A 24,153-nucleotide genomic window follows, 5' to 3' on the forward strand; every position below is an offset into this window, starting at 1 on the left:
TATTTTATTGGTTTCTTGCCATGTGTATTTTATTGACCTACTGTATTTGTTTTTCTCTCAGTATGTGTATGGTTGTCAGCCAACATCAGGAAAGTTACCTTAAACAATAAACCTGATCCTGATTCGGTTTCTGAGGCCTGTATAGAGTGGATACCATAGCATGGCTACTGCAATGCCCCTCATTGATATGAGATGTAGTAGATGTAGTTTATTAATAATAATATGTTGCCAAATCCATCAGTTAATCAGGGCTACAATTGTGTACACCTGTTGTTAGCTTTGGTCTATTGATTGTATAAACCTAGTCTTTTTCAAAACATGCTTTAAAAATGTGCTTCTTTGTAATGAGTTTTATTTTGAAAGCTCTAAAGGTTCCGGTCTTGATTTGCCTGTTTCCACTTTGACGCAGATGTCAGGTGCTGTTCTCTGACACCTACCTCACGGCAGAGGTCTCAGGCTTTAAAACAATACAATAAATAAGTCACCAGTGTTCTTCCTGCTGCTATTGTTTACTTTTTTGGTCATAAAGAGATATTTTAATTAATTTCAGCCTGTTTCATTACCGGTTAAAAAGTCCTCACAGGGGCCTTAATTACCCACGTTTTTATGAGCAATCTTTGCTTCAACACATTCCTGACTTTTTTTTGTTTGTTGTAAGAATAAGAATCATTCTGCAGAAATTTAACAGACATATAACAAATAAATTAGGGCTGTCAGCATTAACTAGTTAATTGTTATTAATTAAGATCTTAAATGAGTCCATTCCTTTTTTAATTGGGGTTAATCGCATGCTATCTTGTCCCTTTGGGTGCACCGTGGATACGGCTCCGCTGTGTCTCCCTGTAGTCACAGTGATGTAAAAGAATGGAACTACTGCATCTTTAAATGTCTCATTTACTTATAAAAACTCTCCCACATCAAACATTTCACCTTTTTACTGTTCCTTTAAACTGTTTTCATTTCATTTAGATTTAGAATGTCGTAACATTCAATCTACCAGAAGGACTCTCAGTTTAAGACTGTACAAAAATTCAAAATAAAAGCTGAACAGTTTTTATTTTGAAATGCAAAATAATGGAATTTCAACCATGCAATATAAATGTGATTAATCATGATTACAAATTTTAGCCCTAAATTAAATACATAAATAGATTCTTGAAAACAGAATGTAAAAGTCATGCTAGTCATGAATTGTACGTAACAGAGTTTGCTTGATAACTTTGAAATGCTTTGGCCTATCTGTTTGTATTTTTACAACCCAACACGTACACTTGTCATGTGATCTGTACTCAAAAGTCAGCTACCAGCAGGTAAACAGGTGACGTGACATACCTGTGTCATGGACCAGCTGTGTCTTTAATCAGCTACGTCACACTTTTCCCGGTACTGTGGGGAAAATGATCCAGTTAGTCGGAGTTAATTGGCCTCATAATCTTTCCTAATTACTGCTGTAATTATTCAAAACAAGGTGAACACACTGTCCTACATAAACAAATGTTATCGGAGTGAGTTCAGGGATCCATAAACGTTAATCATTCACTGCGATGACGGGGAGTGGTGGTGAAGCCACTGGAAAGTTTCTGTCCTGATGAAGATATGTGACTGTGAATTCTCAAATGACTTTAAACATTTGGTGTGTGGGCATGTGTGTGCGGTGGCACCTTCTCTTGATGTGGGGTCAAAGGCCCCCCAGTCCCACCGCACCCCTGAGTTAGCAGAGGATTAGCAGGATTACCCCAGAGCAGCCATGTCAGTCAGAGTTTCACCAGAGACAACCCTGCCCCCTCCATGTATAAGCCCCTTATCTCATCTCTCAGACACCTCTCTATATGATACACATACCTGTGTGTGAGTGTGTATGTGTGTGTGTTTTTTCTAATCCCAATGGTTGAATTTCCACACTTCATGAGCAGAAGATAACCTGTTTGGGAAACTGTGTGCGTCCCAGGGTTTGGTCCAAGCAACACAGTCACATGGTTTGCCCTCTCTGCTCTGTGTACACTTCATGTTTGTCTTTGCACTGTGGACTTGTAACTCTCTTAGAGGGAGTTGAATGGCTGAGTTCAAGTATTGTTCAAGTATTCACTTTATATTTACTCTTTAAGTCCATAAAAACGTCTTGGAACTTGAGCAATTACATAGCATTTTACAAGAGGTCATACCTACTTATGGATTGTCTTCCAAAAAACTTGATTCCACACGCAGAGATCCCAGAGTGAAGAAAAATACCAGTTAATAAAACTATCAGGAAACCAGTACATGTGTACTTGGAAAGAGTTACAATGTGTTTGTCTAACCTTGGCGTTTCTTCTGACAAAGTATTAGTCACAACCAAAGTTTTTCCTGCTAATTCAGTCAGTTCTTGCCAAATGTAAACACACTGGAACACTGTGATGGAGGGCAGCCAGATGAACAGAGTAATACATATAGAAGCTGTATGGTCTTCTTAAAGGAATGCATAATATTGTTTCTGGAGATGTCGGACTCATGGAAGAACCTTAAATTTAAGTCTGACCAATGATTTGCATTAGGTTTCATTAGGCAGGACACGCGCAGCAGTAATCAGCTAACAGCCAGATGATTGAATTGTTGCTTCTAATCACACACACACACACACACACACACACACACACACACACACACACACACACACACACACACACACACACACACACACACACACATCTCATTCTCACATCAAGGCGGTCCATTTAAACACAACCTCTGTCTCACTGATCTTTGCTACACCAATGCTACACAAACTCAGCTTTGCGTCCCAGCCATGTCTGCAACCTTACGAGCAGAGCCTTCAATGCCAAGCAAAACTGTATTTCCATTTTTGCGATAAAATGGTTAAATTTATGAGCGTGTTCCTGACTGAAATGTGTAATGTGAAATCTTTCCACACTAAAATGGCTTAAAACCTAAAGTATGTTATAAATTCTGTTCGGGGGTCGTGTACTTTATGTATACTTTATTATGGTATGGGCATAAATATTATCTTCAATGTCTCCAGACCCACAGAAATATTTTATTCTTTTCATGTTAATGGATGAAGAAAGTAGGCAAACTGTTTTGCCAGCTAATATACCTGCAGCTATTTCCATCAATCATTTAGTCCATTCATTATTTATTTTTTTAGCACCATTAAAGTATGTTCCCTTGGGACACCTAACGTAAAGTGCAGGTCTAGATTATACTCTTTTTATAAACAGATATCCACCATGAGCATAGTGCTAAGCAACATTTAGCAAAGTAACAGTGGTAAGGAAAGACTTCCTTTTAACAGGCAGAAACCTCGAGCAGGACCAGACTCATGTTGAACAGCCGTCTGCAGAAATTGTGTTAAGCTTGGAAAGTGGGACAGAGGGAGATGGGAGAAAGAGATTGGCAGATACAAACAAACAGAGCAACAACAATAACACCCGCTAATACAAGCTTATTGCTACTAGCTGTATGTCAACCTGGTTGTAATCTACAGGTCTAAAATTAGCATTTACAATTATGTGGATGATAATAGGGGGACCAAGCAGCAGGGGCGATTCTAGAGTCTGTTGGGGCCCTAAGCAAAATTCACTGGGGGGCCCCTCCAACTAGCATTCATTGCCATTATGTTCAAAATTAATCTGATACCAATGGCAACTTTAAGTGACACCTTTAAGTTTTCACAGGAAAGCCGTGCAACCACAGTGAGTCCTGTCAGATGGGACCACCTTAGGGAGTTTTTCTACTGCAGATCCACGAGTGTCCACTTGAGGCTGGCTCAAGAAGTGCACATACACACCCGACATCAGAAATTGACATAATAACAGCGTGGTACAAAAACACATTTGGTCTGAAAAGTTTATGTCTTTATCAGCACAAACAGATTTTGTATAACTTATTGGTTATCTCTTTTTTTTCAAAGATAAGTATTATGCATAAATAGTGGCGTGACTGATGTGACAGCAAGCGGGCGAGTTGTAGGCTTAAAGAATGACTCCAAGTATCCACATTTAGAAAAGAAAGATCAAGGACCATATCTTTCCCCTTTCCTGAGGTTTCAGGTTCATCTGCATGGAGGGGATTGACGGACTTCAAAGTAAAGCATGGTGAAGGTAGGACATAGGACAAAGAGTGAGAACAAAAAGACATCTGAGGGAGCATACAAACACAAACATACATTACACAATCTCACAAGCACCTAGACACCATTTTTTCAGAGCTCCGTAAAATAGTATGTGCTGATTCGTTCTATCTGTTATGCTTCACGATGCACCTCACACACACACAGGCACACACACACTTACACACACACACAACCGTCTGCCCTCTGTGTCATCTCACGAGGACTCTGGAGAAGTACACCGGACACTCTAAAGGGAGTGTTTGACTTGTTTTTCACATCCTCAATACGATTACATTTGCTGAACCATGTTAACACTCTTCTTCTGCAGCCTAAACAGATGACATAAACAGCACTCAGCTCATACATGAAAGCCAGACTAATGAAACCCTGCAAAAGGACACACACACACACACACACACACACACACACACACACACACACACTTGTGCTGTATTCGGACAGTATCAAAAAATGCAACCTGATCTAACCTTTGTATATTTGGGTTTTCATTCTGCCATTTTGGCTCCATTTTCTAATTTCATTTCACACCACATGGGACCATTGTTGCTTCGCTGCCAGGAGAAGAAAGCCTGAAACTGTGTCTTTCTAACCTAACAAGGACATGTGGCGTCCCACACATATGCCCACACAATATAGCCTCAATGGTGCTGCTAACAACCTGTGCTTGTATATTGCCATGTCCTTTCAGCATGCCTGCAAAATGTACCTTTCAGCACTCTCCCACACATGTGTGACTAAAGTGTGAATCAGGTGGAAATTAGAGCTCTTTGTTTGAATGTGTGTGTACTGTGCGCATGCTATGTGAAGAACTACAATCTGTGTTAGTGTCTTTGTGTGCACAAATATAATAACAAAGACAAACAAACATCACATTGCACTAACGTCACAGTTGGAGCAACCTCCAGATGCCAGAGATCTGAGCCCATTAGTGCGTAAAGTGGACTGATGGATGATCTCATCTGCCCGCTACATCTCCAGAAAGAACAAACAAGAGCTAACAACAGTCGGTCTTACACACGCAAAGCCTTCAATCTAATGACAGGGTTACTAGGTGAGTTAAGGGGCAGATCAAGACACTGCTGTTGCTCCTTCAGTCCTCCTTTCAAGGCCTCCAACTCTGGCTAAGGCCGTTTAAAACGTCTATAAATTCTTTGGAGCCGCGCACGGAGACCTTCTTTATCTTCCGTTAAGGAAAAGCCGTAGCCTGAGCGGATTTCCTCGCTTGATCCTGTAGAAAAAGGCCTTATCCCCTCGCTGCTGTCCTCCTGGGCATGAAGGCAGGCCGTTTGGCAGGTTGGAGAGCTCAGGCAGGCTTAGATGTTCTGGTCCTGCCAAGTCCTGCAAAAGCTGAGAAATCCTGTAATGCTGTTAGCTCTTTTGTTGCAGCCGCTTTGTTACATTGACACAAATATAGAGGCTCGGAGTTTCACATTAATGTGGCAATGTTTCAGGGAAATGATGCAGGGTCTAGTTCTTTCTTCAAAGTATAGATTGCAATCCAGAGGTATAGAACATCAATTGACTTGAAAAGTTAGACATGTGAAATGACCTCAGTCTGACATTTGTTTGGCCCTTCTTTTACCCTATAAGGACATGTATCATGCACAAACCATACTCTGTTAGAGGAATTATCTTATCCTCAATGAACCACAAAAAAAAAAAAAAGAACTCAAAATAAGCATTTACAATTAAGGTACTGGCAGCACTATTTTTTTTAATGTAAAGTTGTCTTAAAACTATCCAAACTGGTTGCGTAGTTCTGTAATCATGTGAGCTGTCTTGATATTTTTTCTCCTCACCCAGATGGTTCACAAGTTGCAATGTTGCAGTGTCAGCTCAGGTATATCTTTATCACCTAATTATCAGGTCTATTTTCAGGTTAGTTCATTTAAAGTACATCCTCATTATGTACAGCAAACTGTCTGGAGGAAATGTTCATACTACTTTAGATAAACTGATATTGAAAGAGTTCTTGGAGTTTATAGGTAAAATAACTTTTAATCAAAGGGAAGACATTCAGTCACATATGTTGTGTCCTTCCATTTACAACTATTCAAACATTTGAGTTTGTAGTCACCATTTCATCAGTGCTCTACAGCCATGGTTCTCAACTGGTGGGTCGGGACCCAAAACAGGGTCACAATGTGGTTTTTAGTGGGTCGTGCATGTGTCATGGGAACAAAAGTTGTGGCATAAAGACAATGCTACTCTTTTATTTTAAAAAACATGTGTTGTAAGGTGGTTTATTTATATTCATATTGACTGTCGGTGGTGGTAATGCACCTCAACACTGGTTTCTCTGCCATTAAATGAGAAGAAGAAGAGGAGATATGAAGTCATGCTGCGATCTATTTGATCTCGAAGGTTGGGAAATTCCGTTTTTTGCGTCATCAGGAACAACCCCCTGAAGTCGGAATCTGACTAAGAAACTCTGAGAAAATTCAGTAGCTCGATCTAAAATCCAACATGGCTGCTATGCGCATCAACCATAACGTACAGTATAGGCGACAGAGGAGAAGAGTCTAGATCAAGACTTAGACTTAGGTCCTTGTTGTGAAGGTTGGCTCAGAACCCTTTCATTGGCAAAGCATAGTGGGCGGGAGGGAGTTTAGCGCTTTATTCACAAGTATAACGGTTATTCGAGCAATAAACGTGTTTTATTCATTGTTGTTGTTGTTACTGTTACTCCTCTCTTTTTATGTAAATCAAACACAGCTGCAGCAGGCGGCTGTTCAACATGAGTCTGGTCCTTCTCGAGGTTTCTGCCTGTTAAATGGAAGTTTGTCCTTGCCACTGTTGCTTTGCTAAATGTTGCTTAGCGCTGTGCTCGTGGTTGATTAATGTTGTTCCTTTGTAAATAACATAACATAGAGTACTGTAATGTTTTTTTAAAGTGTCTTGAGATAAAATTTGTTATGAATTGGTGAAACTGGGCACGCCCAAATGGGATGAGACCCCGGGGTAGACCAAGGAGCTGGAGGGATTATATATCACCTCTGGCCTGGGAACGCCTTGGAATCCCCTAGGAGGAGCTTCAAGACGTTGCTCGGGAGAAGAAAGTCTGGGTTGACTGACTGCGCCGCAACCCGACCTCAGATATGCAGAAGAAGATGGATGGATGGATGGATGGATGGATGGTGCTAAACTAATACAGATTGATTCATTGATTGGACGATGGATTAATTGATCAACTTTGCACTACTCTTTCCAGAAAATGTGACATTTAAATTAACTTAAAAATTAATATCAGTAAAAAGACAGGTGAATTATCTGGTACTTTTAATATGTAAATTAATATTTTCCTACTTTTGGTATCCCTTCTTCATCTTTTTTACTTATTCAGAAAATATCATTATCCATCAGAGTGTTAGTACACCAACTGCAAAATACTGCTTTATCATTAATACAGATAATAACTTCAAATGCAACTCAGCCTTCCCTTAAAACCGCTTAAATCAACAAACAGATCCTACCAGTGAAAGAACACATGTACACTAGTGTTCAAAAGACTGCAGTGAACATTCACTGGCAACTAGATACCCCCGAGTTGAAGGCTGTGAGGCTGGGCGTCCCTCAGGGAGTATATCCTGGATGAAAATGTGGCCCATTATTCGAGCCGAGAACAGGTGCTTTCAACAAAGAAATCTGCATTGTTATGGCCCTGTGGGAAATAAGGGGGAAATATCAAGGTCCAGGAATTTACGATGTGGCCTTTTTGAAAGCAAAGCAGATCATAAACTCCATGTTGTGAGTCAAACTAGTGATGCCATAATAGAATAAGACAGAAAAACAAGAAAGCATTGGGATGGAGGAGAGTTTTCTTAACCAGGAAAAAGCAGGTAAATTATATAAATTCTGAGTTAGACAAAAACAGCTGTTCTAAGTCGGGTATGTATGATTGATGGCATTCATTAAAGTAAAACATTTCAAATTATTTTCAAAGTTTGCCATTTTGTTCAATCAAATAAATGAATTCAACCTTTGATACTAGTTTGGTTCTTTCCAAGCGTTCTCAAAACTATATTCAGGGTTTTTATTCTGCTTGGAATCCTAAAAAAAGCTATAGCTGAAACACTTTTTTTCTCTTTTTTGTCCATCTTAATTACTTGATCTTTGCTCTCAGCCTGTATTTATTGTTCAGTGGAGAGACCGCGCATGTCAGCAGAACTCTGGGGTCACAAGAAAGCAACGCTAAGGCCAAAACAAATCTCTCACTGAAGCTCCGTCTGGGTGGAGGTCCTCCAAAGACGCATTACGCTCCATAATTTCCATCACTTTTCCTATCCCAGTGCTTTTGTTTTAACATTCTTGACATGCTTTTTCTCTTACTTTGCTTTCACTTCACTCATCTCTGAAGATTACAAGCGCTTATGGATACCTATATCAGATATCTCAAGCATCTCATGAGCAGAGTTAAAGAAACCCTACAGAACATTGTCCCTAAAGCTTCCCCACCCATTGAAACCTGTACAGTACAGACATAATCTCCCTCTGCCACCCACCCATTCTCCCTCCATGCTCACTATAGCCTTCATCCAGGGCCTTGACTCCTGTCAGATCCGAGCAGGGCCCCTTTGATCTGGACTGAGATGACAAGGCTGTGTGGTCCCAGCGCCCCAGGCCTCCTCTGTCACCACAGACACAGTATGACAAGGTCACCCCGGGGAGGGCAGAGGTAATACACAAATGATCTCCAGTCTACCTGTGTTAGAGGGTACAAGTTGGGGGTAACTGGATTTGCAAGGACTTTAAATTAAGTCAGGGACCTTAATGTGTTTGCATTTACATACTCTTTAAGGTCATTATAATTTTTACAGTAACCTATGAATATTTAAACCAGCAACAATATTTCATCTGGATACAAAAAAGGTTTATTCCTCATGATGCATGGGGCAAATTCTTCCTTATTTAAAAGCAACGATTGTCTGATAGAATATGGTATAAACAAAAGGGAAAGATCTCTGTGGTGTGTTCAAGTACATTCATATCATTATCTAAATAAACAGGCCGGATAAATTATCTCCATGAAGAATTGACTTTTTTTTGTGAGTGGTTAAAAGGAAGAATGTGTAACTTTTTGATCCAGTAGAGGTCGCCCTTGAGCACCAGCATGAAACCAAAACAAACTGCTGTTTGGCGACACCTCCTCCATCCTGAAGCCTCCGCTCTCCTCCAGCGACATGCGTCCAACCCCCTTTCCTTTAGCGTTTGCAGGAAGAAGTTAGGCGCAAGTTGCGGACAAAATTGTCTCGAGCTGCAATTACCTGTGGCCTGCACTGTTGTGTTAGCAGGCTAATGTTAGCGCTCTTTAGTTAGCTCGTAGCTTCACATTGCATGCAGATTTACACGGAATGACATTTAGCTAAAAACGCTTATGTGACATTCAAATAAGCAGTGAGTATGTCATTCTTCTTTCCTCTAGTCCTTCACTAAAACAGCTTATATTTGTATATTGCAGAAATGTTTTATCACTGCAACACTGTCTTTTGGTGTTCATGTGGTGCTTCTATGTGCATGACATTAAACAGCATACCTAATCATCACACTGCATGTAGTGGAGTAATTCCTTGTTAAATAAATGATGCATGGAGCCTCAGTTTTGCAAAACTCAATGGTTTAATAAGAATACAATCACTGTGCTGATTGCAAAGTAACTCCAGACATGCCCAGTCAGAAATAGCTCCGACACATGCTGTTTGTCCCGAGCTCCTCTCATTAGACGTGTATAAAGTAATTTTTGTATTTTCCATCCCATCAGTCACACAGTTGTCATGTCCGGTGTTCTGTGTGGAAAGTGTGCTGAAATGAAGTAAAGCTGGTCTGTGGGCAAGCAGACAACCCCCCTGAGGAAGAGACAAGACAAACATGATAAGAGGCTGTCGGTTAAATTACAGACTGCAGGCAGCCCTTAATGGAGTTCAGCTCAGGGTTGAGGGAAGTAAGGTCGGTCAGACATCAGAGCTGCACGCTGATGCTTCCTACATTCCGCAACACTGTTGTCAACAGGAGAGAAGGCGTATTATTACATTAAGTTCAGCCCTTTGAACACAAATCCAGGGACGGAAAACACACAAAGTTACATTTATTGTATTTCCTATCCACAGAGAAGCCTCATTTCTATAATAATATACTGATTCATCCTATAAAAAGTCATATGAAGCCAATGCAAACAGTGTTTCGGCCATTATGAACTCTCTCGGAGGGGCCAAGCACGCTCATTAGCATTAGATAAACACACTGCCGCACTCAAACCATGTTTAGTGAATGCATATTTCATAAAGGTTTTGACAGTCTGGTGAAAAAGTACCCTTTTACAGATTTACAGTCTAATCTACAGCAGTAAGGGTGGGCCTGTACAAAAAAAAACCCACATAAAACCTCTTTATTATACATACTTCTCCGAGGTCAGGATCAAGATTTTTGCCAAACACTGCACGCATCTTTAATCGAGGAGTCGGAGCTCTCTGAACATTTGATTTATGTACCCTTCAATGTTCAGCTTGGCAGGGTAAGTCTTGACCTGAGTCTCTAAAGCGTTAGGTAAAAAACAAGTGCTGAGGGATCCAGCACCAATTTAGCTTTCAAGCCTCCAGCGAGGATACGGTTATTCGTGTGTCCATTTTACATTTCCCATGCTCTACGAGCAATCAGCTGAAATATCCTGCCTGTAAATCTCTCCGTCACTGGTGGCTGGCAGCCCAGGGAGGAGCTGGCTTGTCCCTCAGGTTGCTCGCCTCACATCATAAATCCTGATCCATCTGAGCTCAATCCGTCTTTCAGACCCATGAAATGCCAAGGCTACCTCCAGGCCTTGGTTTCCACAAGTGTTGGTCTCATATCAAACCCTGGTGTATGTGTGCGTGTGGGGGCCAGTAGTTTGTGTGCGTGCATGTGCAAATGTTCAACTTGCAATAACATCTTGATGTGGAGACGTGGAGAACAGCTGCTTGTAGCAATTTTATTTAAAATTATTGCCATCTCAGTATATCATCTTAAATTCCTCTCAAAAACACATGCACAAAAACGTGAACGTGTTACTAACATAACTACAGAAGCCCTAAGCACAACATGCATCCATACATCCATTTAATTTTCTCCCTTTTCCAGTGAGAACAAGCAATTTCCATGTTGTTTTCTCAAGATCTCAACTTTTTTTTCACGCTACCTGGACATAACAGCACTGGTTTTCCTGTGATGAAGAGTTCATTTCAGTTGCCTTGACGTCTTTCGAGAGCTTGATATATTCATCTTCTTTGAATTGGTTTAATTTCTCCTATAGAGACTGTCCTTGCCATCCAGAAAACTACGCAACAGCAACAGGCTGGTCACTGTGATAAGCCACGGCACGATAGACAACATGCCATGCAGACATTGACAACTCTTATGATGTAAGTTAAGCCTGTAGCTATGATTTTGAGCTTTTGCAACTCTGAGGATACAAGAACAAAGGAAAATGAAGTAAATAAAGCATTTAGTTTAAACACTAAATTCCAATTTGCTCATTGTAATGATCCCTCTATGACTTTGAAATTTATCTTGAAAGTTATGTCTGTTTAGCTCTGCTGAGAAGAAGTTTGACACATTGATCCCAACAACAAAGAGAACTCTCCTCTCACAGAAATCTGCTGTCTTTCTATCATTACCCTACCTTTTTTATGTTTGTATGCTTGCAGGTATAAACATGTTGTTTCTCCGCACACAAATGCGTTGACAATACAATGCAGCTGGAGTACACCACACCCTGCAATAACAGTTATTGAAATTATATTGACGAAACGGTAGCAGAGAATAGCATGCCCAGAACATGGTATTATCGGAAGACTTAACGCGTCGATGAGTTTGCCCCGGGCGAAAACCTGTCACTCCTGTGAACTTACTGTTTATGAGCTTATAAAAGTAATGATGGCCTTTTGTGTGATTTAGAGCAGTTATAACTGGCTCTCAGATCATTAAACTACTTAATGAGGAGTTCAGAGAGTCACTGTAGGGTGGAAGGTCATAGTAATATCTGCCTGACAGAGTTGATGCATGGATAAACTGCTTTAGAGGATCTTAAAAATAATTTTACCTCATAACATTTGGTGTTTTCACACATGTACAAAAGCCCTGAAAATGTCCTGAAATTTTCCAGGGTGAGCTGCATGTGTGAACTTAAGTTGCTGAATTTTCCACCCTGACCTTATCCAGACTTTTTCCTGCCTGCCCATCAAATGCCCATGAGTACTTGAGGTGAGCATGTGTGAACGCGGCAGGAAATATTCAGGAAATGTCACATCTTACACCACACAACTAGTTTGATTCTTCAATCACATAATTCAACTGCTTCAGTATATTTGCTGTTGCCAGTGTGTTATTTTTTTCACTCATTCTGAGACTTTGAATACATCAAATTGCACAAAGCATAATTGAAGTGTTGGACTCTGCCTCAACCGCCATCTTGGATTCCACAAGTGTCATTTTTTACGTAATGTTTCTCCTCCTGAGACGTGAGGCTCTGTTGTGTCACATAATGTGCTGTTGGCATATCTTTAAACTGCTGTTGGTTTTCTGCTCATTTCTTTTTTTTTTGTTCAGTACTTTTGTATTAGCTTTAGCTGTGCACATCATAGCACAGGATGGACCACAACCAGCAAATTAATTATCTGGTAAGCAAAAAAATGTAAAATGTAAAAACAGAACTTTCTTCAACCGAATGGTTTTTTTTAGATTGTTCGGGGAAATAAGACAGAAGTGATGAAAAGTTAGATATGACACTGTGGGAAAATAAGTCTAATTTTTTTTATCTGTTCAATTTTATGGTGCACAGAGCATTAATATGAGGTCAAAGACACTACTTTCTTCCGTTTTTAAATGACAATCCATTCTCACTTCCTGTATTGTCTATGTCTCAGTTGGTAGAGTTGGTCATCTCTGAAACTGGACGGTCGGGGGTTTGATCCCAGAGGTCCTGCACCCACATGTCTGATGTTTCCTTGGGCAAGACAATTAATTTAAAGTTGCATATTTTGATATGAGTAGTTGGGTAGTTGGGTAAGAATGCAATAAGCTAATACTGATGGCCACTTTGCATAGCAGCCTTATCACCAGTGTGTGAATGGGTAGGTGTGACCTGCTGTGTAAAAAGGCTTTGGGTAGTCTAAGGCCACAAAAGTGCTACACAAGCTCAAGTCCATTTACCATTTATTATAAAGTTTTAGATAACATTACTATACATGTGTACACCTTTGTTTATGAAAGTGTTCACTATGATTTCAGTCCAGGTGATTTTTGATGCTGTTTGCCTTGTAGTGAACTAGTCACTCAGATTATACTGCAACAGGTTTGTGACAAAGATTTGGGGAAAATTTCAATAGACTTTTACATTCAGTCACCAGATATGTTTTAAGGTATACCTTTACTGGTCTTCATTCTGCCTGATTATGTTCATCTAGCTCTCAGGTTATTGTTATTTTCTATGACCGTATGTTTTCTGGGAGATCTCTGTGATGAAAGACGGGCTGTGAAATGTGACACCTTCCAAAGCAGAATCTTCTCAGTTTTACGTCACACACACATAAATATAAGTTATGAGTAATCCTGGTAAAGTGTCGAAGTCGCCCTCACCTTTTTGTACTTTCATGTTGCCAGCTCTGGTTTGTTTTATTTTCGAGATGCCAAGCTTCTAACGTGCCATCTGTGTTTAGTGCTGAGCTCGTGTCTCTCAACTCCAGGCTCCCCCCCCCCAGCAGCAGACCTGCATTTAGTGTCTGAAAGGTGTTTGTGATAACCATCATTTTCTGTCATTTGATGCATGTTAAAACAGCCCACTGTCGTTTAGACCTGTAATATCTCTCCCCCTCAGATGTCACTGCATTTTCATTAGGCCTGGCGCTGGGCTTGCTGGGGCTCATTATGGCCCAGGATAACCCTTTTAAAGACACAGCACAAAGTCTGGCCTCGGTGCTCTGGTTTACCTGAAAGGCTGATGTCAATGGTTCAGGTTTGTTTCTCCATAGCTGCAGGTCAAAGCAAATAACATGATCCACCACTACTTAGCGTATGTCTTTTTGAAGTTGACGTTAATAGCAGTGATTGGTCCCTTTTAATGTTGCTCGCTCGTCTTTGTCTGAGCTACAAGTTCACCTTACACTTAACTTTTTTATTAGCAGCGTGGAATTAGCGTGGAAGTTTTCAAAAAGCAGATCAAGGATTATTTGACAAGTGAATACACATGCTGCTGACTCATTGTTTGATGTAGTTTCTTTTTTCTTTAAGTCTGTAGATATGTCTATTATGTGACATTTTTATGCTGCTGTCCAAGCCAGGTAGCTAGTGAAAACTCTTTGGAATACTCCTAAAGGTAACATTTAAAGAAATATTTGGCAAAGAATGAACAGAAAATTGAATTTCTTTTGATTCAAATTGAGGCCAAAATTGAGTTTTGGCCACGGGGTGTACGACTCACTAACCTGTTGACTTCAGCACACCTTCATGATGAATATGTCACACTTTTCTTAAATGACAGACCAAAGGCTTTCCCGCCTTCTCACACCCAGACTGATTGATCTGGGTAATTTGATGCTGCATGTCTGAAGATAAAACACAAGCATGATGAACGTGGCGATCCCTGCAATCTCCTCATCGTTTTGAGCGGGCAGCTTTCAACTTGAATGTGCCATTAGGACATTCCAGAGGCTCCACCCTTGTTCGTTTTTTTTTTTTTTTTTTTAGCAAATCTAACACTTGTTGACGCAGCAAACATTGTTTTCTGTCCTAATGACTGCATGTGAGGGTCTTGTAAGTGCTGCTTTGCGGGACTGACTCCTGTAATATCACGCTTCAGCAGTGAAACAACAGGGCGTCTGTCCGACCAGGTCACTGTGCAGCCCACATATCAGTAGCGGCAGCGGGTCATCGGGTGGAGAGGCTACGACCTAGCAGAAGGCTTCATTAGGTGAACCGGGAGCCAATTAGTCCCCAGCTGTCCAGCAGAGGAGGGAGCAACACTCAATAACCCCACACACTGACAGGAACAGCAGGAGACCAAATGAAGAAGTGACCGTCAAATGTTGTTCTTGTTTTCCTCTCAAGAAACTGAAGCTATAAGTCGCCTATAAGGCATTGAAATCGACCTCACGTTCCCCTTTTTGCTAGACTTTATGTTCACCCCTCCTGTTACTCTTCACGAGGACATGCTGCATTGTGGGGGGATGACCGGTGAGAGAGTCTCTGGAACAGGCCAGCGGATGTGAAGCATCATCCAAGCTGATTTAGAAGTGTCCTGAGACTCTCTCTTTCTCTCTCTCTCAGAGAGCAGCAAGCAGCAGCAGCAAGTTTTGGGGGTTGGGGTTATGAGTCAAGAAGACCCCTGGAGATGCTTTCAGAATTGGTCCCAGCACCATGGGGGGGGGGGGGGGGGGGGGCAGGGGGGTGTCTGGACTGGGACTGGCCAGTTTGTCTGAGCGGGGACTAATGAAAACAAATGATCTGACAAGGTCAATGGGTTGAGATGAAGGCTTCGCCCCTTCTCAATTTCCAACTCAGGAGATTAATGAGGGTGGGGAACAACCATCTCTCTGTATCTTTTACTCCCTGAGGCCTTTGGGCCCTGTGGCAGCGATGTGCAGCCCACCTGTTGGCTAAGGCCTTGTGACACTGAGCTGGAGGGCATCACTCCTGACTCTCTGCTCTTTCCTGTAAGTATCAGACACAGGAACATGTTGTTTAGTCATGGCTCAGCTCAAACTCCTCTAACGCCTTGTTTATTCATTGATATTAGGGACATGAAACAGATATCACAACTCATACAAGTTTACAGTATACCACCTCGCCTGTACTAATATGTGCATATCTTAATTGGACATTTAATTAAATACTTTTCTCAGTAAAATTGTGTTTAAAATCTTCCAAATCCTCAAATGTGGCAGTAGCCTTGATTGACTGATGAACATCAAAGTTGTTGAGTACTTGGATGGATGGAGCTCAGCAGATATTACACACCAGGTTTAGGGGCGCTGGTGTAGCTCAGTCAATAGAGCGGGTGCCCTATCTACTAGGTCTGTGCGTCTTCACTGGTCTTCATCGATGCAGGATGAGACTAGTGCATGTATGATCATTTCAAGTTCTGCAGTTGACACTAAAGTTCTGCAGTTTACTGATAATTCTTGACTGGTAAAAGCAGGATCTGGTTAGCTGCTTAACGTGGCTTCAAGTGAAGAATCAAAAGCCTCATGAAGTCACCGTAGCCGTCAGCTTTCTGACGCTCAACCTTCTGTCTGATGGGCTGAAGGTGTCTGTAAGACAAGACTGCTCCCTTCTGGACACCAAACCTAAAAGCAGCACAAAGTCAAAAGACGATCAGATGTTATGGCAGCACTGTCAACTGCAAGAAAAGTATTCTGTCCCTCATCATTTTTTCAGCATTGTCCATATTATGAACCATTTAAAAATAAGTAGGCTACACTCAAGTAAATTGCTTCTAAGATATATATTTTTTAACCATATTAATAACAACTATATTATTCTCACCATTTTAAACAATATTCATATTTCAATTTGTTGTTTGTGGGACAACTAAGCCTGAGTTCATGTATCTCTTTTTCCACAACATTCAGGTGAACATGATTAGTGTTAAATCCAAGCAGCGCTATCATGTTAGTGACATCATATGACTTTGGTGGAAGGACAGGAAGTACCCCTTGTGAAATCCACTCAAATGCCAGTGACATATTGATTTGCACAAATATTAATGTTAAGAACATACATCCGTGATAAATGAAATAACTTTCCTTATTGTTGTTAAATTATCTTGGTGATGTATCTGTGTATCAAATTATGCAAAAAAAAAAAAAAAATTTATTTGGAGCAATCTGAAGTTGTACTAGGCCTACTTTAAGAAAGGTTGCTGTTAAAGTGGTACAGCATGCTTTGACTTATGTGAGACTGGTAAATAAAATGTTATTCAAATAACAAACGATGTATTTTGGAAATGATCTGCATTTTTGGAAAGTGTTGCGAGCAGCAACTGTTTTTGGTTTAGATTAGGACTCTAAACGATCAATGCATGATTTGCAATGAGGCTAGCATATTGTTTAGCTAACTAGCCACTGAAATGGCTAAGTCAAATATTGCAAATGAGATTTCAGAACGGAATAGGCAACATGGGAAAAAAAACTTAATTAACCACCGAGTTATATTTGTGACTTCATGTTTATTGTAAGTGTTTATCATTCTTGCTGTCTAAAATTAAAAATATTCCATCTGATAAAGACAGAAACGACATCGTAGACCTACATTTAACCATGAAAATTATTCTGCTTTGCATAAATCAAAGTATTTTTTAAGCCTAAAAACTACTGTCCCAAATTTCAGCCAATGCTGTCCCACTTTAGACAAATGCTTTGCCGAAGGAACAAAGACATATAAGCACAATATCGGCAAACTTTCTTCTGAGTTAATAAGAAGACCATTTTAGGATTTCATTATGGTGTTATTGTGTTGATACTTTGTATTTTCTTCACATGGAAAATATGTAACAGAAATCCAAATGTCACAAAATGTCCCACTTCTTGGCACCACTTTGTGCATTTTAGCTGCATTGGCACACATGAGACACCAGATGGCGATGTTACCCAGGCTGATTCAGAGAAAGGACTCCTGTGAGCACTAAATACAAGCCTTGTGTGTACAGAGTGACGCGCCCACTATTTTAGAGCTGCGAAATATAATAGTAAATTATTCAATTTATGCAATAATATTAAAAATGAAAATACGACAAAGAAACGTGCCCACTGATTAAAAATAGGCTACATGGTTTATATTTTTTATGTTGGTACTTTTTGTTACCATTTGACCACAAAAAGGTAAACAACAGCTATTAAGTAGAAATATTGTGGATATTTTTTATGATGAGGCATATCTCCTCATTCTAACATAGGCTATTAGTTTCTTAACATTTTTGTTTAAATGATTTTGATCTGCGCTTTCAGGGTTATAGCATAACCCAGAGTAGTGTTAAATAGCTCAAATATAGACTAATGAAATGTTTTAACCTTATAACACGTTTGTTTGATCACGCCTAATAGCCCTTTAAGAACCGGCACGTCCAACCTTGATTTACTACATTTCCCAGACTGCATTAGTGCGCAGCCGCTACTTGTCACTGCTGTCGCTCTGCCTGCGAGTGCCCGCGGTGAATTGGTCCAGCATCCCTGCGCAGGCGGTGTGGCAAATGTAGCTACAGAAATAACATTTGAAAATATGTAATCGTAGGAATAAGTTTTCGGCGTCGGCAGCTTGCGATGAGGGAAGGACACTATGGAAGACAGGAATTTGTGTTGCGCCTCTGTGGAGCAAGGACCGTTATATTGCGAGAAATAATGCGGAATATTTCCCCCTGTAGGTGTTAACGCAGAAAATACAAGATGAAGAAGCAATTCAATCGGATGCGACAGCTCGCCAACCAAACGGTGGGAAGGTAAGCAAAAGCACTACCGTGCGCTGCACTCGCCGGGCGAAGTGAAAGGGAAGAGAAACCCCCTAAATGGCCCCATTAGGATGCGATTTATATCCATGCAATATGATTAATGATACATGTTATTAGCCTTAATGCAATGAATAGGCAATGATCAGTGCAATTGTTCTTATTCAATGGGAAAAGAATACTCTATGTTGAAAACGCCTTTGGTGCTCCTACGCGTAATGTCCATTGGAACAGGGTACCGCATAGGCAGCGTGTAGGCGCATTGCCCCAGTACAACCTGCCCACGGAAATCCATTAAATAGAGACGATCGCAGTGTCACAGACACACACCACAGACACGACCCCCCTTTGTTACAAGAGGGTGCCACCCATGGAGTATGAAAGACATGCATTAGTAAAGATGCAGTGTGATTAAATGTGGCTCCTGTCACAGAACCTGTCAAAAGGTAAACGTGATGCAGACAGATGCGGTGTGGGCTGCGACGGGAGGGAAAATGGAAAAAAAAGGCGCAATGTTTTCATTACGCAGTAATATCAGCTGTGAGCAGGGGAGTACCTCCTAGGCGTGGGTTATCAAGTGCATGCATTCCTGAAGGTCGCGTTGTGCACCTGACATTTACCTAACATACTTTTGTTTCGTTGAATGTTATTTTATACTGCGCCTTGACATTTTTCTCTACCCAGCATTAGTTCCATAAACAATATGCTTAATATCTTAATGAGAGGTTAATGAAGGGTTTCCCAGCCTCCCCTCTATGTCATGTGATTCCCCCTGCATTTGATGGTCCACAAATCCCCTCCCACCTGCAGAAATAGATGCTTTGTGACCTTTTACACAGGTCCTACAGGGGTTATCACTGTCCCCCCCCACCCTGTTCATTTCTCTCTCAGGGAGGCGGAGCAGCTTGTCAAGCAGTGCAAGCCAGGAGGTGTTCTCTGCTCTGTAAGGGGGGAGGATTAGGACCTGGAGGTGTGTGGGTCATTAATATTACAATACTGCATGCATGTCATGCACTATAAGGGAGGGGACACACCTTGCAGGGCCAAGTTTGTAATATCAGTGTGTATCAGGCTGCTTATTCTATCTCCTGTCATTTCTGTGTGACTCATTAGCGCGTGTGTGGGTGTGATTCTGGATGTGTGTGTGGGCAGGCGGGCTGTCGGTACAGCCTTATTTGAACGCACTTCCCACATGTAGTGCACGCTGGTGCTGTGGTGAGTATAATATTCTCCTCACACTCGGCTGTTTTCTCCAGCTGTCTCTCTTAAGAGCAGGAAAAGCAACCTGCTGAGGTGGTCTGCACGTACCACAGAGCCATAATGATAATAACAGTTTTCCCTCTGAACAGTACCCCCCCCCCCCCCCCCCCCCCCCCCAGCCCCTGCTAACAGTGCCCACTGTTCACATCCAAGAGAGCCACTCTCGAACGAACCCTCAAATCAAAGCATAATTGGAAAGTAACAGCAATCGAATACTTCTATTCATTCAGACTTAATGGGGAGCCCAAGTCATGTTGGTTTGGTTTTTGGTTCAGGGTGAGGAGTAACAGGTTTGACCCTCTGGTGACCTTCAGTGGTGTGAAACATTAGGGTCGTACTGGGAGAAATGGAAGGAAAAGATGATCTGATGTCGAGGAGTATATTAAATCTGGGCAAGTTCAACATCAAAGAGGGGAGAAAAATCACAAAAAGCTTTCTTCTTGATAGAAACAGGAACAGTGCAAACTGAGTCTGAAAGTTTGTCTGCTTGAAATTTCTCATAATAAAGGCACCATAAGGTGCTCTGGATAAAATGGCCCATCAAAGGTGTTTTTATGTTGCCAAGAAAATTAAAGTCTGCAGGAGTATGTGCTCCCTTAAGGTCAGCATGCTGTTCGTGGTTATTACATCCCATTTTTTTTCCTTTATCACTTTCTCCTTTACTGATAACTTGGAGGTGTTGTTGTGCTGATTTAAAGTGCTCTCTCCTCTGTTTGCATCATAAACAAAAAGGGCGACAATGTCCCTTTGAATCACCACCACCCATAAAGGAGAAATATATTAAGTGTATGAATCCTTCACATACGTGTTTTGATTCATGTGTCCTTGCACACATGCCTTGCGGGAGCATGTTTTATGCATTAAGAATGAGGCATCTTCACCTCGACATATCGAGGTTCAAACACAACCTCGATATGTCAGAACTCTTCATTACCACTTGTTTCAAAACTATGCAGTCGTATATGAATGATCAACAGTATCAAAAAAGTACAGAAGCTTGCAGCACTTTAGTCATATTCTTAACCAAAAGCTGCTTTATAATAATAATAATACTAATAATAACTTTAATTATATAGCACCTTTTAAAAACACAGGTTTACAAAGTGCTTTGACAAACTAAACCAAACACAGAAGACCATAAACAACAGCAAGAATATAACAAATGCAAAATACTCCAAATAATTAAAGACAATTCAACAGAAAAGAACCCATATAGCAAGGTACCCAACAGACATACAGAACCCGCCCATCATAAGAACCATTACAAGAACCCAGGCAAAACTCTCTCTCTTGCTTTAAGCATGAGAGAGAGAACTGTTTACATTTCCCAAATTTGTTGGCAATGTTTTGGTACCAATATGTGGCTATCAGATTTGTGCAATTTGTGTTAATGAAGCACACAAAATCACCCAATAATGGGTGCCTAGGACTTGGAGAGACAGGACAGTGTATCGAACTGGAAGTCAGGGAGAGAGAGGAGTGGGGAATGACATGTGGGAAAGGCGCCACATGTTGGATTTAAACCCAAGTGGCTCGCTTCAGCCTCTGTACATGGGGCGTGCAACCTAACCCCTCGGCCACCTCTATTTTTGTTGCAGTGGTATCAAAAAAGGTAAAGAGATCATTTCATTTTTACCAGTATCATTTTGAAATCCTGGTATTGTGAAACCCTACTCCCAACATTCCCATCATGCATCACTTCTAACACTCCCCCTGTCTTTACTCCACACATCACTTGAGTTCCTTTTTTTTTCAACGAGTGAGGAGAATGGCATAGCAATTTTTTAACAGTTGATGAACACGGCCCGTGGGGAGTAACCGTGCTGTGCTGACTGAAATGGAGATTGTTCAGGGAAAAGAGAAGGTCTTTTCTTTTTTTCTGTCAAGTGAGATAAAACACCAGCTAGCAGAATATACGCCGCCCTGCAGAGACGAGCAAATTCAGGAAGATTTCACAGATCCCAGTTTCGTCTTGTTGTCACTGAGGCTTCAGATATACAGTATACGCTTCTGCTGACTCAAACTTCACCCATCTTAAGAGTGGGTTACTCTGCTGGTTTGAGCATTTGACCTTCCATGACCTCTGCAGTCCCAGTGGAGCCGTTAATACCACAGACCAGTTCTCCACGTCTTCAAACCAGCTCACCAAAATCCACAAGAAGCACTCTGCCATCCATGTTGGAAATGACATGCCTTTGATATTCAGAATCTGTGTGTAGGAGGCTGTGTGTGTAGAGGGAGTCTTTTTTTCTGCATTGACAGCATTAACATGTGTCTTCTGCGTGATGTGAGATTGAAGGTCTTTTTCAGTGGGGGGGTTGGCAATCAGGTGTGCTGTGTCAGCATCCCTCCGCCTCTCCAAGGCTGCTGCTGCCGCTGCTGCTGCTGCTCGCCTGGGTGGGATCCCTGTCATGTGATCGTCCGCTTGACCAATCACCTCTTTGGAACAAGACTTCATACTGGAGGATGTGCGGCCATGCATACCATAGAGCTAAAGGAAACGTGTTGTGGTAGAGCGGAAGAGACAGGAGGGTGTGAAAGCGCTGTAAAGAGCGAGAGAAATGATGTCTGAAATTGTTTTTCGCGTTTGTTAATTGCTGTACGTTTTTTGATGATTTTTTTTGTAGTTCTGCCTTCGTAAAGGCCTCAGTTTTTAAATGGCATGGTACTTTTTATGCCCTCCACACCAAACAAGCCAGAGAACGATTTTTTTTTTTGCTTCAGCAAGCTCCCACTCTCCATTTCTTTTGACCTAATTCTCTATTCCCAACTCACTGCCCTATCTAGGTCTAGGACAGCCTGCTTAAAGAGTCCATGATATGAGTCTAAGACTTGAAGTGAATGTAATACTGAAAGAGAGGTAAATACAAAAAAAAAAGAAGCACCACTGTCTCCAGCCCCCAAAAACTCCTGACAAATTGCCTCCTCCTCCGCCACCATCCATCTTCACACTCTGCATCACTCACCTGTACCGCGCTCTCTATTGTGTTAATAGCGTTCTTCCTGCTCATGCCTTTAGGACACAGGCTTTAACTCACCACTCCACAATGCAATTATGAGAAAATGGCAGCCATATGTGGGCTGGAAGATGAGTTGTGGATGCTTTCTCTCTGCCACATTGTCTCACTCGGTTTCTGCTGCCCGACATTGTGAAGCAAGAGAGTGAATGCAATGCGCATCATGGACTGGCCTTGCAGTGACAAAAGATCCAGAAAAAGTGTTTGTTGTAAGAGTGGGACATATTAAAAAAAAAGTTTTTTGCATGCTGAAGTGGAATTGATTTTTTGCTAACGTTTACTTGTCGGACTGCTTTTGTAAGGGACCATAAAACCAAAGTGAATCACTTATGTCTCTCTGAACATATGAATCTGCTTCGCCTGGTTTTACATCCAGCGTGGCGTTAGCCCATGTGCACCTCTTGGCAGGAGTGTGTGCAGGACAATAAAAGAGCATATGGTAGCTGACAGGTAACATGAGATGTAGGAGGCGACCCTGTTGAATGCCAATGCAGCTGTACTCTTCTCCTCCTCTCTCTCTCTCTCTCTCTCTCTCGCTCTCTCACTCTCCGTCCTCCACCTCCTCGATGCCACTATTTGCTGGCTTGGCAGATGAGGACAAAGCTGTGGAGATCTGCAGAACCGTGGCCTTCACAGGGCAGGTGAATCACCGCTCCTCTGGGTTCACGCTTGTATAGTTGTCACATTGTTTGTTGAATCTTCTTCACTTTCAGAATGTTTTTCTAACAATCCAAGGCCCTTTCATGGTGAGACTTCTAAGATGTTTTAAGGCGGTAGAGTCTTCAGCTATCAGAAATGAGTCACTACTTCTGTTCAACATCTTCATTTAAAAAAAAAAAAAAAAAAAAAGGTTTAGTGCCATTCGGTGCTGGAATCCGAGGTCCATGATGATGACCCTCCCATAACCCTGTCAGTGCCTCTCAGAGACGTCATTCTGCAGGGTAGAGTTAGTGATAAAGAGCCTTTGTAGAGGGGCCATTTTGGCCATCAAAAGAGAGATGATGTAATATCTGACAGACGCGCGGCCTCTCTCTTTTTCTATGTCACTGATTCCCTCAAAAGACTAACCTCTTTAAGAGCCCGTGTCCTGGTGGTTTTCTACTAATTCAGCAAGCTCACATGTAAGAAATGATACAGGAGTGTTTGGAATGGCTGCTTGCTCACATCATTTGTTGTACTACTTGATCTTCTGCTTATTAAAGTGGGTTTGATCACAGCTGTGATCTGCCACTGGTGTCCGTGTTGACCCAGTCTGTTCCTCATGAGCTCATCGAAAACAGGAAGTG

At 41.4% G+C, this 24,153-nt stretch overlaps 1 protein-coding gene across 6 annotated transcripts in view; it reads left to right on the forward strand.

Annotated features, from left to right (window-relative positions):
* The first annotated feature begins 18,257 nt into the window (after window positions 1-18,257).
* The window catches only part of arhgap44a (Rho GTPase activating protein 44a), a 31,725-nt gene continuing 25,829 nt past the window's right edge, over window positions 18,258-24,153 (forward strand). For 2 of the 6 annotated variants that reach the window (XM_020655389.2, XM_020655390.2), the window contains exon 1: window positions 18,260-18,584. In XM_020655389.2, coding sequence (XP_020511045.1) covers window positions 18,532-18,584 — 53 coding nt within the window. In that variant the 5' untranslated portion in view covers window positions 18,260-18,531. Of the gene's footprint in view, window positions 18,585-24,153 lie in introns of all 6 variants that reach the window. The other 4 variants (XM_020655392.2, XM_020655391.2, XM_020655388.2 and 1 more) reach the window with 4 other exon arrangements.

Source organism: Labrus bergylta, chromosome 16 (genome assembly GCF_963930695.1).
Source record: "Labrus bergylta chromosome 16, fLabBer1.1, whole genome shotgun sequence".
Classification (NCBI taxonomy): domain Eukaryota; kingdom Metazoa; phylum Chordata; class Actinopteri; order Labriformes; family Labridae; genus Labrus; species Labrus bergylta.